This window comes from Apis dorsata, unplaced genomic scaffold (genome assembly GCF_000469605.1).
Source record: "Apis dorsata unplaced genomic scaffold, Apis dorsata 1.3 scaffold_196, whole genome shotgun sequence".
NCBI lineage: Eukaryota > Metazoa > Arthropoda > Insecta > Hymenoptera > Apidae > Apis > Apis dorsata.
This window is the reverse complement of record NW_006263480.1, coordinates 596,418-611,899: the sequence shown is the minus strand read 5'-3', so window position 1 is coordinate 611,899 and position 15,482 is coordinate 596,418. Positions and strand designations below refer to the sequence as shown.

Sequence of the window (15,482 nt, the reverse complement as noted above, 5' to 3'; positions counted from 1 at the left end):
ATATATATATATATATATATATATATATATATATATATTTACGCGAAGCGTTGGAAAAAGGTTGGTTTTGGCTTGGCTTACCTTGATTTATCTAAAAGTAAGTTAGCCAATAAGATCACGTTTAATCTCGGTCGATTCAGCAAACCTACTAGGAGAGTGCAAGCATTTAAAAAAAGGAGATTTCGACTCGATGTGGCCTTGATGTGGGGGCATCGACGCTCAACTATAGTGTCTGTATGTGTATATATATATATATATCTGTCGATTTTTTTTTTTTTTTTTTTACTGGATTATAATAATTACGGCGTGTGGAGTTTTATATAGCACGACGTTTACTTCGGGTTCTTTAATACTTCTACTACTGAGAGGAGTAAAGAAATACTTGATGGGTGGTGCTGTATTTATGTTCATTGTTCGAAGAGAATGTTCGCTTTTACTATACGATACAAAAGTGATCACTCGAAGGGAAAGGTTGGAGTGTAACTTTCAATTTTCCAATAATTTTTCTCTCTCAACGATTTACTATAATTTTGAATTGAGAAAAATCGATGATTTCTTTGAATCAATACGATCGATCTTTTCTTAAAATTTGCCATTGATAATAATTTCTCTTTCTTATGGCGTATACGTAACCACCTTTTATTAAATATACACGCGCCATGACATTTGAATTTTTTTTACTCGAAATAAAAACAATAAAATGCACGCAAATAAATTCTGAAATTATTCGAATATAATTTAAATAATTTATCTCAAGAGAAAAATTCTCCCCCCACCATTTTCCCTTCGAGAGATTATTCTAGATCTTAATGTGTATTATATATACTGCTTATATCGTGGCGACTGTATACTATATGCGGATATGTGATAATGTACAGTGTGGGGTGTGTAGCGTATGAATGCAGCATATAAGCTACGCAAATAATACATGATATTGTAAAGGGATATCGAATAATATCGTCGAAATATTACCTGCTATGCATGTTATATATCTGTACACTCTGCTGAAACTAAATAAGCAGCAAAAGGGTTAAAGGAAAGACAACACTCGATAATAATGTACAAGTCAAGCAAACATTGGGTCGACACAGTTAATAAGTAGGGTGTAATCAAGAGAGAGAGAGAGAGAGAGAGAGAGATAGAAAGAAAGGTGTTCTCATCGAAGGTGTTTTCTCGTCGATAAAAATTAAAAATAAACTTCTGGACAAAATTCTACTTTCTCTTTTCTTGGGGGAGGAAAAAAAAAAATAAATAAATAAAATGGAAAATACTACTTCACTCGGAACATTTACTCGTCAGCAGTTTTGTAACGAAGGCGATATTTCTTTTTGTCGAAGCTCTACGTACCCCGAACTCGATCACGAGGGCGTCCACGATGCTGCCGATCACCGTGATGAAGTCGAACGTGTTCCAGGCGTCCTTGAAGAAATTCTGCTCGACGGGGAAACGAGAGAGAAAAGAAAAAAAAAAAGTATCGATTAGGTATCCATCGCGCCATCAGGCTTGCCTACAACTGTCGTCGAAGCTTCTTCGAAAACTGATTCGATTCTTATTTATTTCTTCGGCTCAATTTTGCATTTTCTTGTTGATTTATTATTCAAAAAGGTTCGAGGAAACTTCGAAGCAGTTAAAAGATGTGTGTGTATATATGTGTGTTTGTGTTTGTGTGTATTAAATGGCAGCGCTAAGAAACTACGAATTTCGTAAAGAGAAAAAGAGGGAAGCTCGGCCCTGCTTTCGCAGGTTTCGATCTTTCCAAGTGAATTTATCGTTGTGTTTGTGCGTGTATATTTGTATACGTGTGTGCCAATACGCACCCCTTCACCGAACTTTAAACGTCGGTTAAAAAAAAGAGTTAAAGCGAAGAGCCGTGCTTTCGAACAATGTGTTTCTTTTTTTTTTTTTTTTTTTAGTACAAAAAAGGCCATATCTCTTCGTTCAAAAAAGAAAATTGTAATATTTGCATTGATAACTGTCACGTATAAAATAATATTCTATCGTGTATACAATAGATAAAATAATAGAAGAAAGGTTAGTTATTTAGAATTAGGGAGCCATCCCATCGATTTCGATATCTTTGAGATATCTTCAAAGTTATTATTTGAATAATTCCTTTCTACACGGATGATTAACATTTTATTGTTAATTTTGCGCATCAGTTTTTTGAGATATATGCAAATGTATTTTTTTTCTATCTCGTACAATATGAAGTTTGCTTCATGTTAGATTACGTAAGTTTGTATTATATTTGGATTAAATTTAGGTTAAGTTTCAATTTTTAATTAGAACATATGTTACCATTTTTCTAACAATTGAATGAATAAGAAAATTTAAAACACAAATCTTTAGATAGTATCATTATGTTCAATTTTGGTCAAATTTCAACTTGAAATAAATTATTGGAGATTTAAAAGATCAATCCAAACCTGACTCGAATTTTAGAAGTATAAATTGTTAATATATTTGTAAGATACATTTGCAAGATCGATTCTAGAGACCAGAAACAAAAGTTGTAACCCAAAAACATCGATTAAGATTTATTTATCAAATTACAAATCAATTAAGTTTGCATCAGATGAAACCAAAAATGCGAATAGAATAACTACTTTCAATTGCACAATCTGATATAAATAACCTACGTTTTTCTATACTCAACTTTTACTCTTTTATTTTAGCCTCTAGAATTCACCTACAAAAATATTTTCGCGTACATCTCCATATATAATAACAATTCGACATTTCAAGATTAATCAAAATCGACAAGATCCTCGTTTCCAAATAATAATATCGAATACAGTTAAACCAAAAAATACTTTCCAATCTACGGAAACAATTGAAAACAATTCTACCGATATCTCTCCAATTTCTTCTCCCTCGTAACAAGAGTGTTGTGCGGAAGATGAAGAGATTAGGCTGAGAGGGATCTTTTACACGATTTACGAGATATCCGAGTCGCACGGCACGGTGATCGATGATCGATTGAAGTATATACGACAGGATCTCTTTTCTAAGTTAGTATCTACTACGGGAGCATGCCGTAATAGGTATATATATATATATGTATGTATATAATAACAAGCAAACTATATATATGTAATATAGAGAGAGAGAGACAGAGAAAGATAGATACGCGGTCGTATCGGTCGAGAAGCTCTATAATTTTTCCACCACCTTTTCCCAGGGCCAGGAAAGAGGTCAATCGCTTAAAAATTAAATTGTATATAATGCAAACAAGAATAATCATCAGAGAGCGTAACAAACTCAACTCTATCGCAACTTCTATCGATATCTATATTTACGTCCACTTCTAGGTTTTAAATAATCTAAATAGTCTAAAATACGATTCAAAGCGTATACCGACCAACTTCCCTTCGTCCAAACACGTATTGTATTAACTATCGTAATAATGATCGAAGTTGGGTATTGATCAAGTTGAAAAAGTAACTAGTTACAAATTTCGAGTAAAGTTACTTTAAATAATTATTGAAATGCTCGAGTAACATATATTATTATAGTAAATTCGATTTTTATGATAATATTCTCGAAATAAGTTTATTCGTAATTTGAACTTATTGATGTGATGATTCTTGCTGATAAAAATACTTTTATCGTTTATATTTTCTTTCGTTCTTCTACTGTATCACAGGTTATTATTTATACAAGGTGTCTTTCTTTACCAGAGTTCAGATAGGGAGATTGGTTATTTAAAACTCGCTCCCCTCCCCTCATTTTTACGAGCTCGAAGTTAATCGGTACACGCTCTCGCAACTTGTAAACAGATCAAACAACAGGGGATCTTAAGTTCGTGTATGCTTACTCGCTACTTCGATGGTTATTGGATTATTTTAAGGAGAGAGAATTTCAAAACGTCTCTCCCGTGTGTGTGTGTATATTATGTATCACATACTCCTCTTTTCTGGCGCTAGTTCAATTTTCTTTTGTTTCTCTCGATCTTCGACGAAGATTTTTAATCCTCTCGCCAGTTGTCGAAACTTTATTTATTTTTTTTCTTTTCTTACGCGTAGGATGATCTAGATCGAAACGAGTGAAGAAAAATAAAAAAGAAAGAAAGAAAGAAAGAAAGAATTATGATAGCATGGGATACAATTAGTCACGAAAGTTATCGTATGCATTAAGTGATGATTAATTGTGTTATTGAAGGTAAATTTTGTTTTTATTGAAAGTTTGGATGTTAAAATCTTAAGATTTAAAATAAATAACTTTTTAAATGGAGTGAGATATATATTTTAAATATATTGGATTGGTATTAAAGTTTTAGTTTTTGATTTATTTCTATAAACTTAAAATGAATTAATGAATAAGACAATTTATATTTTCAATTGATTTGAAAGAATAAATTATTGCAACTATTGCAAAAAAAGCATTTTTTATATCTTTGAAATAAATATTATGAGCGAAACATAATTATTAAAAGTTTGAAATCATTTCTCCAATTATAAGTATATCAAATCGTGATCTAATTTTGCTATAGAATTCCAAATATTTTGTTTATAATACAGATACAAAATTGACATTGTTTTTCAAAATAATCTTATTGTTTTCTATTATAAACAAAAAAATTGATTTCATCCAACATTCCAATAAAACCAATATTCTATATTATCTTGCATGGAATGCACAAATCTTTACTAAAATCGAAATTTTCGGTTCAGATGAATTTACGATACCTTTTCGACTGATTGCATAAATATATATGTATAAATATAGTTGCGTGTATAACTGAAGTTAGCGGATTTTTTAGTGATTAAGAGGATTGTTTTTATACCTTCCATCCGAAGGCGACGAGTTTGAGGATGCACTCAATGAGGAAAAGGAGTGTGACGAAGAAGTTCACGATGGCCAAGGCGTCCACTAGCTTTGGCGGCGCCTCGTGAAACTACAAAATACACCCAACACACAGACGTAACACAAGCCTAGATTCTAATATCGGTGCCCGTCTTTCCCTTTTTTTTTATTTACCCTCCACCATTTTCTTTCCCAACCTCCCTACGCCTTCCCAATTCGTTAAACTCCAACTTTCCCAAACAATATTCTCACGAACAACTTTCCAGACGGGCTAACAGCAAGCTATCATGTTCCACCCTCCCTTATTATATAATATTCCGCGCCATTTTCCTCTCTTCGTTTACCTCGTTTACCTTATTAATTTATCACGTTATCGACAGCTCGAGCAAATTTTCTTTTCCCTTTTTCGTGTATTGCACTCGTCGAGATCGACTCTTTTTCTTTTCAACGAAAAGAAGGGAAATAAAGAAATATCGGACGAAAAAGAAAATTTGCCCATTTTCCGTCTGTCGAAGTTTCAAATCGTCTCGCAACGGGGTTACCTCGATGCATATCTCCTCTCTTTACGCTCTTTCTCGTGACAGCTTTTAACGATATAAAAGGAGAGAGAGAGAGAAAAAATTACAATACCTCCTTTTCTTTTTTCTTTTTTTTGGAAAGATCAAAGTAATCCCCTTGCACCGACGGCGGTTTCCTCTTTCCCAATCGAGGAACCGAGTTTAACCTCTTTTTTGTCTCCCTGCCCCAAAAAGATATTCGAGCAAGTCTAACCAATCTTCGACAGATTCTTACGAAGTAGGCGATCGGTTCTCGAGCGCTTTGCAAATGGCAGCGCGGGAAACGTCGCTTCTTGTATACATGTGTGTGTATGTATGTATGATGGGTGTGCGTATGGAACCCATAACTGGTACCGGCGGTGGTAGCATGGATGGAACTCTAGTTTTTTTTTTAAAAAAATACATGTATTTTTTTTTTTATAGATTTTTACGATTTAAAATGGTATTAATTGTTGAAATTCGTTGTGATTCGAGAGTTGATCACGCGCGAAGTTTCGTTTTATTTATTTATTTTTTTATTTTATTTTTAGGGATTTTTGAGAGTTACGTGCCGCCATGTTGGATTTTAAGGTTTAATTCGATTGGAAGTAGTGATACTGGCGCCAAATATAAATTGCTCTTTGGAAATGTTGTGTGTTTTATTACATGGCATAATTATAATTGTTCACAACTTATTTTGCAATCTTTTGGATTTTTTCTAGATTTGATGTTTTCGATTTATATTGGTATCAAGAAACCAAAGTTGAAATTTTTATTAAAAACTTTTGATAGAAAAATAGGAAAAAATACAAACACATAAAACTAATTGAAAGAAAAGAAGAATTATTAAAATTAAACGCTAATCTAAATAAAATAATTCATTTTTTAGCCAGATTCATCGAATATATAATAATGATCGATCTGTTAATCTAAAGATAATTTGAATTTGGCGCCCACCGATACATCGTTCATGGCGTCATATAATAGATAAAATACTTAAAAATATGCAACTTCGCGAGTGCACAACATTTAAATAAATCAATAAAATTCATATCACTCATGAAAATCTATAAAAATACACTAAAAAGACTCAAACTAAAGTTCAACCATGGTATGCGTGTGGCTGTGAAGCTGGAGGCAGTTCTTCAAGCCTTCCGTTCTTCGTTACACTTAAAAGTCGGCCATTTTATTTCGCATTTCATCGTCGACAAAATTTCTCTTCAAAAAAAAAAAAAAAGATCATTTTTTCTCGAGAAACTCCGTTGAAACGTCTCGACAAAATGGCGGCGACAGCGATTATCCATCATTGGCCCATAACACGAAATCATTGCAACAACAGAGACACTGTTCAAAGCCGGGCATCGATCACTTTTCACTTTTCGTCCAACACAATGATTCTGTTATTTTATCATTCCAACGATCGTAGATGAGAGAAAGGGATCGACATCCCGCTTTTTGAAATAATGCATGCAAGAATAAATAAAATACGTCAACGTGCAGTGATTACGTGCGGATGCAACCAGGCTAAGAGCATGCCGGGAGCTTTCCGAGTAGCTGGCGGATTTACTTCCTCGAGGCGGTCCCCTCCGTTCGACGTATGTATCTCGTAGGAAAAAAAAGTTTGTTTCGAAATTAAAAACGAAAAAGAAGAATACGGAGAAATAGATAAAAGAGAGAGAGAGAGAGATAGAGAGAAAGAGAGAGAAAGAGAGCGTGTGTGTGTGTGAAAGAGATGAAGAAAAATAATAATTCGACGTGACAATTATGCTTCTTTGCCGTGTTTCTCTGAATAACCCGACGAATATAGTTGAAATGCAAATGTTTCGTGTAATGTCGTGTGCGTGTGCTTTCGAGTTTCGTTATATATAGATTGACAACGCGACATTTTGAAAACGCGTTTAACGATGAGATGGGAATGAGATCTGTATTAAAATAATTTTCGATAAAGATTTATTTACGAATTTTTTTTTTGTCTTATCGAATCGCGATCATTTTGTGAGAATATAATTTCATTCCCTTTTTGCGTCGATGTATGGTATCTTGTTTACTTTTTGAAGCAATTTTGAAATTGCCTTTAGAATTTATTAATATCGATGCAATTAATAATGTGATGGAAATACTTTTCTTTTAAAAGAACTGTTGATTAAAAGGATAATTACGTTGAAATATCAATATTCGTTCAACATATATAACATCGAAGAAACGTCATTTCACAGAATCATTTTCAAAATTATTTTGAATTCTTTAAGACCTCGTGTAATAATTTTTTATATCTCATCATTAAACCCGTTTCCATTCTCTCGTAAATACAAATTAGGAAGAAGAATTCTTCTTCGAGATGTTTCGTGGTGATTTTCAAGTGGACGAGGATTGCAGGAAAATTGTTTCGACAATTTTTAAAATATAAACTAAAATATGTTACATTTCACAGGATCCTACAATCCTCGTGGATCAACAAGTATCGTATACAACTCGTTCATATCTTTTTTATGCTCAAAGCCGAACAAACGCTAGGATCTTTTCGAAAAAAGTCAATTCTTAAATTTTGCAATAACAAAAACAACAAGAAAGAAACAATTGACAAACAATTTAGCGTTTGTTCAACCCTAGCCGAACAAAAAAAAGGTTCTCTACCATGATAAGTAATGATCTACTACATCTCGTACATACACGTATATCCTTGCAATACACGGATATTATTCGAGTACTCGAGTCGTCGACAAGACTACTACTCTTCTCTGTACTATTATTCTTTCACCAAAAAAAAAAAAAAAAAAAAAAAAACAAAGGCTCTAATTGCACTCTAATAAGCAAAATTTACCAACCTACTTCGAAAACTGATCCTGCGACCATCGTCTCGTCCGATTCGATATCAAAAAGGAAAAAAAAAAAAAAAAAACAAAGGCTCTAATTGCACTCTAATAAGCAAAATTTACCAACCTACTTCGAAAACTGATCCTGCGACCATCGTCTCGTCCGATTCGATATCAAAAAGGAAAAAAAAAAAAAAAAAACAAAGGCTCTAATTGCACTCTAATAAGCAAAATTTACCAACCTACTTCGAAAACTGATCCTGCGCCCATCGTCTCGTCCGAATCTTTATCAAAAAGAAAAAAAAAAAAAAAAAAAAAGAAAAGAAAAAATTCGCGTCGAAATCCCACGCAATAAATTCGACAAAACAAATTCATAATATTGTAAATTATTAACGTACAATTAAAAATTAACGACGACGAGCGTCGCACGTATCATTCCTCGACAACAAACAAATGACAAAATCCAGAAAACTCGAGGAAATGAAAACTCGAGTCGGGAACAACTAGAACTAGAGAATACAATTTTCTTTCCGAATGAATCCGTTCGATGAAGGGAGAGGAGTTGGAGGAGGGGGGGGGGGCAGCTTGTTGGTGGAGCTTATAGTGGAGCTTACCCTCACGCCGAATGCGGCGATCTTCAGTATGCACTCGACGGTGAACATCCCCGTGAAGCACATGTTCATGTACTTCAGCGTGTTCTTGTACGCGTCGCTTTGCCGATGGAACTGCAATGCATGACACTGACAAACACACGGGCCGAGAGAAAGACGGACAAAACGGGCGTCAACAAGCCTATCAATTTCCCGCGTGTATACACACGGCGGAAATTCACGCTCCCGCCGATCCCTTCCCCTCCCCCTTCTCCTCTCCTCTCCACTCTTTCTCCTCTCCTCGAGCGAGGGGAAAAAGAGAGCGAGAATCAAGGAGAGGAGGGGGGGGAAAGGCTGTTCTTCATCGGGCGAACCGTCCATCATCGACGCGTTTTTCTGCAATGCAATTTGCTTCCTTTTTTTTTTTTTTTTTTAGAGTGATTAAATTAGGGATTCAGAGAAGCAAGTTAATATTTGTAAATATTAATGTAAATCGTTGCTGCAAAGTCAAAGATTTTATTGATCGTGTGATAAGTAAATCGATTACGGAGATCAGAGGTAAAAGTTGATTTATTTTTTTTGTGATTAATTTTTTGGAGAAATTTTTGAAAAATACACAAATCTCGATTTACTTTTTCACGATTTCTCGAATCAACATTCTGTAACTATAATTGCCAATGGGGTTGAAGAAAAATCGTTCAAAGAACGTTCAAAGAAATCGACTTGTTCCAAGTTTAGCTCGTCGATAAATTTACCTTCTCGCTTAGGATAACTAAAGGGATGGCGTATCGATGGACGGTTCCCTCGATATGATACACAATATTACAAATATTTATGTATATATATATATATATATTTTTTATATTAAAAACTGTGTAAAATAGAGTGCGAAATCTGTAAGTTACATGTATATACGTGTGTATATATACACACGTATACACGTGTAAGTGAAAAACTTTCCAGTCGACAGAAAAAAAAAAAAAAGGGAGACACATGGGGGTATAATATTAGCGTTAACCTAAATAGTACGTGTATCTGTACGATCGTACAGAGTGACGTTAAAGAGATTTCCTTTTTTTTTTTTTTTTTTTTTTTTATATATCAGCAAAGTGAGGACAGTTTTAGACTGTATACTTGTATATCGAGTGTGGGGTTGTTGATGTGTGCACACGTTTATACTGGTACAAGCTGAATGCCCTTCTATAATAGGGGTAACATCGAAAAATTGAATTTTTCCATTTCTTTCTGGCTGTGCATTTGATTTATATGCATGATTCGTATTTTTATAATACTAGTAATATTAATTAGTATCAATTTGGTATCCCCAAAAAAAAAAATTAATTGTAAGATATTTAAATATCTGCTTATAAAAACAAGTTATAAAAGAAAAACAAAAAATTGGGCATAAAGATTCCACAATTTTTACAATTTACGTTAGAAATACTTTACGGAATATAAATCATGCACATGGAAATCAAATCAAATCATTGAAAAGTGGCATCGATTCTTCTAAATAAATACCCCTTTACCTATGCCCAAATAGATAGACATAAACAGGATTCGAACGATGATTGAATCGCGTGCAACGACGCGACGATTAAGGGGGGACGAACAAAAAAAAATCTGTCTTCTTCGCGATCAAATTGGGGAAAAATTCCCAATGAATTACCACCCCTCGATCGTTCGCGTCGGGATCGATTTCTGGAGAGAGAGAGAGAGAAAGACAGAAAGATGACGTTTGGAAGAGAGTCAGAGAGTGGTGAGAAATCGGAGGAGAAGCGAATCTTAATGGCGAACGAAAAAGAAAAAGAAACGAATCGAGAAAGAAAGAAAGAAAGAAAAAAAAAGAATCATCTAGAATTAAAGATCGAAAGAAGAAGAAGAAAAAAATGAGAGGAAATACGTGAGGTGAGAGGGAAGATGGAGAATTGTTAAGATAAAAATCTCTCCCCGCTCGAGGTACTGTAAAAACTGTTTTCTTTTTTCTTTTTCGTCAAGTTTCGAGGGGAGGAAGGATCAAAAATCGTGCGGGCGCCCCGTGCAAGAAACCGTGTCTTTGGTAAAAAAAAAAAACACACACACACACATTCAGTGGATGTAGTCCTGGGTGTTGTTTAGCTCGACGAACAAATTCGGTCGAGTTTGATTTTTTCGATTTTGTTGCGAGCAGCCAGCATGCGACACGCAGATTTTGCACGTGTATGGACGAACACAACGCGTGTGACATCCTCGTGTGTGCGAGAATACGTGCTGTGAATACATGTCAGGAACAGTTACGTGCCTTCGGAACAATGAGAGATCGAGACTCGTCCTTCCATTTCCATCTGTCCATCGTCGAAATCGTTGCGAATATTTTCGACCACGAACGAAGAATCGATCGAATTTATGTATTTATAAGAAAGAGATGAATAATCATTTTGCTTACTTTTCAATTTTTAAAAACGAAAAATCGCGAACGACGATCTCGTACCTCTTCCCTTCTCAACATTTATAATATCGTGTGCCGCTCGTGTGTATTATCGCTTTTCATTCACAGAACCATGTGCAGCTTAACGGTGTGCGCGTGAACGACCACGTCCGCTCATTACGTTGCTCGTTGGCGTCGCCAGGCGGCGTGTATTTCGAAAAAACGAAAAAATAGAAAAAGGAAAACGAGCGATGCTGTGTATACGTGTGTACACCGATCGAACTGCCGTGGTTGTTTCGACCCGGTTAACGAGTGTATTCACATCCAGGATTTCGTGTCCAGAATCGACTAACCGAGTCGAGAAGCGTTAGCTATAACGTGTCACGTGCGTTCTTTAAAAAAAAAAAAAAAAAGAAACAAAGAAGGAAAGAAAAGAGATCTACGATTGCGTTGCTCGAGCGTTGCAAGCCTTAAAAGAAAAAAAAAAAAAAAAGAAGAAGAGAATTTTCAGTCCAGATCAATTCTAAAAAAAGCGTATCCCTTTGCTTGAAAACATTCTCCACCAGCTCTTTTTGCATCTGCTAATCACTTTTTCTAATTAATGCAAGCGAGAATAGAATAGATAGGATTGGAAAAGAAGGAGGAGGAGGATCGAGAAAAATGACGAATGATATATGGAAGATGAGAGAGAAAGAGAGAGAGATAGAGGAGAACAGACTGTGCGCTTCAAAGGTACAAAACAGGATTTTCGAGCGCAGAAGAATATTCCTTTCTTTCCATCCTCGTTGCTTTCGTTCCAATCAAAAGCCAATTGCTCGTGCAACGCTTCGAACCCCGCCACCAGTTCAAACATGGGCTTGTACGAGTCGAACGCACGTCGTGTGTATATGTGTGGGTGTGTGTGTGTGGGAGGGGGGAGCGAGGAAAGGATATTCACCGATATTCGATATATATGCATATCGGTTTTTCCACGCATCTTCGAGTGGTATATAATGTACTATGTACTATCAAGACGAGGACACAGCAGCGGGCATGCAATAAGAAAGAGGGGGAAGAGAGAGAACGATAGAGAAGGAGGAAAAAGGAGAACAATATATCGAACGGAACGAAAATCGAAAAATTAAAAAAAGAAGGAAAAGAAAAGAAAGAAGAAGCGAAACGGAAAAATACCGGCTTTTGGGGAGGGGTAGAAGAAAAAATAACGAGAGCATGGAAAATATGTTCGAGACAAACGCGAGAGACAGATGTTGGTGGGTTAGGATAGAGCGCAGAGCGCGAGTGCCATCACGTATACAAGGTGTCTTATCTTATTTGGATTTATCGATTTTGTTAATGTTATTATTATATCACGTCGTAGCGAAAAATGTTTCGTTGTGAAACTTGAATTGGTCGTATAATATCAATCAAACTTTATATTCTCTAAAATAAAAAATTTAATTTTTAATTGATTTTATAAAATTTATTGTATGAGAAAGGAATACAAAAATCTGACTGGAATTTAGAGTTGTTGATGAAAGAATTAGCATCATCTCTTGTAATCATTCAATTTTTATTTGAAATATTTTTCGCTACGAGTAATGACACTTAGAAAATCAAGATATCAAAATTGAAATATATACATTCGAGTTTTAATATTCGACGAAAGAAACTGATTGGAGTCTTTACGATTACAAAAGAACAAATTCGGTATTGAAATTTCACCTATTTTCTATAAAAGAATCCAATCGGTTTCAGCCGATTCCAAATTCAATGGACGAGTGAAAAAGAAAAATACAGAAAGAGAAAGAGAGAGAGAGAGAAAGAAAAGAGACGCCGGAAGATGGCACTCGCGCATGCCCGATATGGAGATAGAAAAAGTGTCTCGATTCTGAAACGAAAGTGGGAAGAGAGAGCAAAATGGAATAAAAAAGCAATTCGAGACACGTGAATCAACGACTGTTGAACTGAAATCTGCTTCGAACGGAGTCGAAGCGACGGGGAAAAGAAGAGAGAGATACAGAGAGAAGAGAGAAAAAGAGGGAGGAAATTTTGGTTCGACAGGAAGAGAGAAAGAGAGAGAGATAGAAAGAGAGACACAAGAGTATTGAACACAGCTGTGTACACGTATCAATGGATACAAGGATGACAATTATACAGAGAACAATAAATAAATTGACAGGCAAGAACAACAATGTCCTCGTACAGATATAACGTTATATCTTACAGCTTGCTTCTCCGTTGTGCACACGTTGTTTCTCGACAACGTGACACGCGATTAACATTCATTCTCACGCGATTCATCTTTGAGAATCGGTGCTTTTCTTTTTCTTTTTCTTTTCGATTGGTTAAAGTTGCCAAACGCGAGAGTGAGACGAGATTCGAGGGAGGGGGGGGAGGAGAGGAAGAAGGAAATTCACTTTCTTTTTTTTTTTTTTTCTCAAAGTGTCGACAAAAGAGGATGCTCAGGTAGACAAGTTTCCTTCCCTGGTGCTCTTCTCCATCTTGCGTTAACATGGCGCGGTCACAAGAGAATTCGTCACTTTTTCCTCGAGATGCGATTCTCATCTTGAGGAGAAAGAGGGGGGGAGATTTCTTGGGGGGAAAAGGGAGAGATTCATTGACGCTTACCTTCATCATGAGCAGTACTGTGTTTAATACGATGAGACCCATGATAAAATATTCGAAAGGCGTCGATACCACTATTCTCCAGATTTTGTACTTTACGCTGTTCCGCTCTTTCGGCATGTACCTTTCCAGAGGGCGAGCTTGTATCGTGAAGTCTATGCAAGATTTCTGAAACGAACGTCGAATGGTTAATCGTGATTTTAATCTATCGTCACTTTCCTTACAGTCGTTTATACACCTACTGATTTTTTGTTTGGTACACGATGAATATTATTGGATCATTCTATAAATAAGCTCAATTTCGTATCGAATAGAAAAATTCAATTGGGAATATTTACAGTAATTAAGCAAAGAATTTAATTAATGTAGCATTAATAAATAAATCATCATAGCAAACTTTGTTATGATAACGTTTGAATGAAAATAATAAACAAAGAGAAAAGTAAAAAGTTTAATCAAATATTTCTTATTAAACATCAGCAATGAGAAATTTAAATATTAACAGATATTCTACAAAATTTGAAGCACGCTAAGGACATGTATCTTTATTATTTAATATTTTAGAGAATAATTTGATCATTAAAATAAATGTTTTCGATTGAGAGTATATAAAATTCACAGAATGACCTAATAAAAATCGAACCTGACCAACCTGATTTTTGTCGATTTCGCCGTCTTGCAATTCAGCCTCTCCCTGCTCCTGAAAAGTGATGATAATCAAGGCCACGAAGATGTTGACGAAGAAGAATGGAAATACGATGAAGTAGACGATGTAGAAAATGGACATCTCTATACGAAAATTCTGTATGGGGCCCTTGTCCTCGTACGTGGCCGCCATAGAATTCTGCAGGATTTGGGGCCAACCCTCGCCAGTCTGTACCGCGAACAGCGTAAGCATGGCGGCCATCACGTTGTCGTAGTGAAAAAACTGCGACTGCCATTCACGTTTCTTTGGCTCTGGCAACAGGGCGCCGTCTTCGAAAACGAAATACTGACCCCTGCACAAGACACCAGACGAAGGAACGAACGTTAAAAAACGCAAAAAAAAAAAAAAAAAAACATACCCAAAATCCAAATTCGATTTAAAAAAAAAAAATACATACCTACGCGTTTCCATGAATCAAATTTTCTTTTCTAAGGGAGGAAAAAAGATATATACAAAATACTCACTGGCAATCCTGTTGCGTATATTTGCTCTCGTCGCTGCAGTAGAAGAACTTGCCGTTGAACAGCTGCACCGCGATCACAGCGAATATGAATTGGAACAATATGTACACTATGAGAATGTTAATGACATTTTTAAGACTGTTCACCACGCAGTCGAAGACCGCCTTAAGCTTCGGCACCCTCTTGATCGTCTTTAACGGCCTGAGCACGCGGAGCACCCTCAACGACTTGATCGTGGAGAGATTTTGCCCGGCCGAGCTGCCCGTCATGTCGAAGGCGAACGAAACCGCGGCGCATATCACCACAACCGCGTCCATAATGTTCCAGAACTCGCGCAGATACGAGCCCGGATGAAGTATGATACCGAGATCGATTATCTTCAGTATCATCTCGACGGTGAAGACACCTGTGAACGCGTAATCGAAGTAATTGAGAACTTCGTTCCTCGGCGAGTCCTCCCATACGGGATCTTCGGCGGCCAACGCGATACTCGACAGCGATATCACCACCATTATGAAGAAGTCGAAGTACCTCAGGTTGACGACCCAATGGGCGGCTC

The 15,482-nt window shown here is 36.0% G+C and overlaps 1 protein-coding gene across 1 annotated transcript in view; it reads right to left on the bottom strand.

Annotated features, from left to right (window-relative positions):
• The window catches only part of LOC102677007 (voltage-dependent calcium channel type A subunit alpha-1), a 123,349-nt gene that overhangs the window by 22,164 nt on the left and 85,703 nt on the right, over positions 1–15,482 (bottom strand). The window contains 5 exon segments of the mRNA XM_031509983.1: positions 1,348–1,431; positions 8,770–8,880; positions 13,760–13,924; positions 14,409–14,754; positions 14,927–15,479. Coding sequence (XP_031365843.1) covers positions 1,348–1,431; positions 8,770–8,880; positions 13,760–13,924; positions 14,409–14,754; positions 14,927–15,479 — 1,259 coding nt within the window.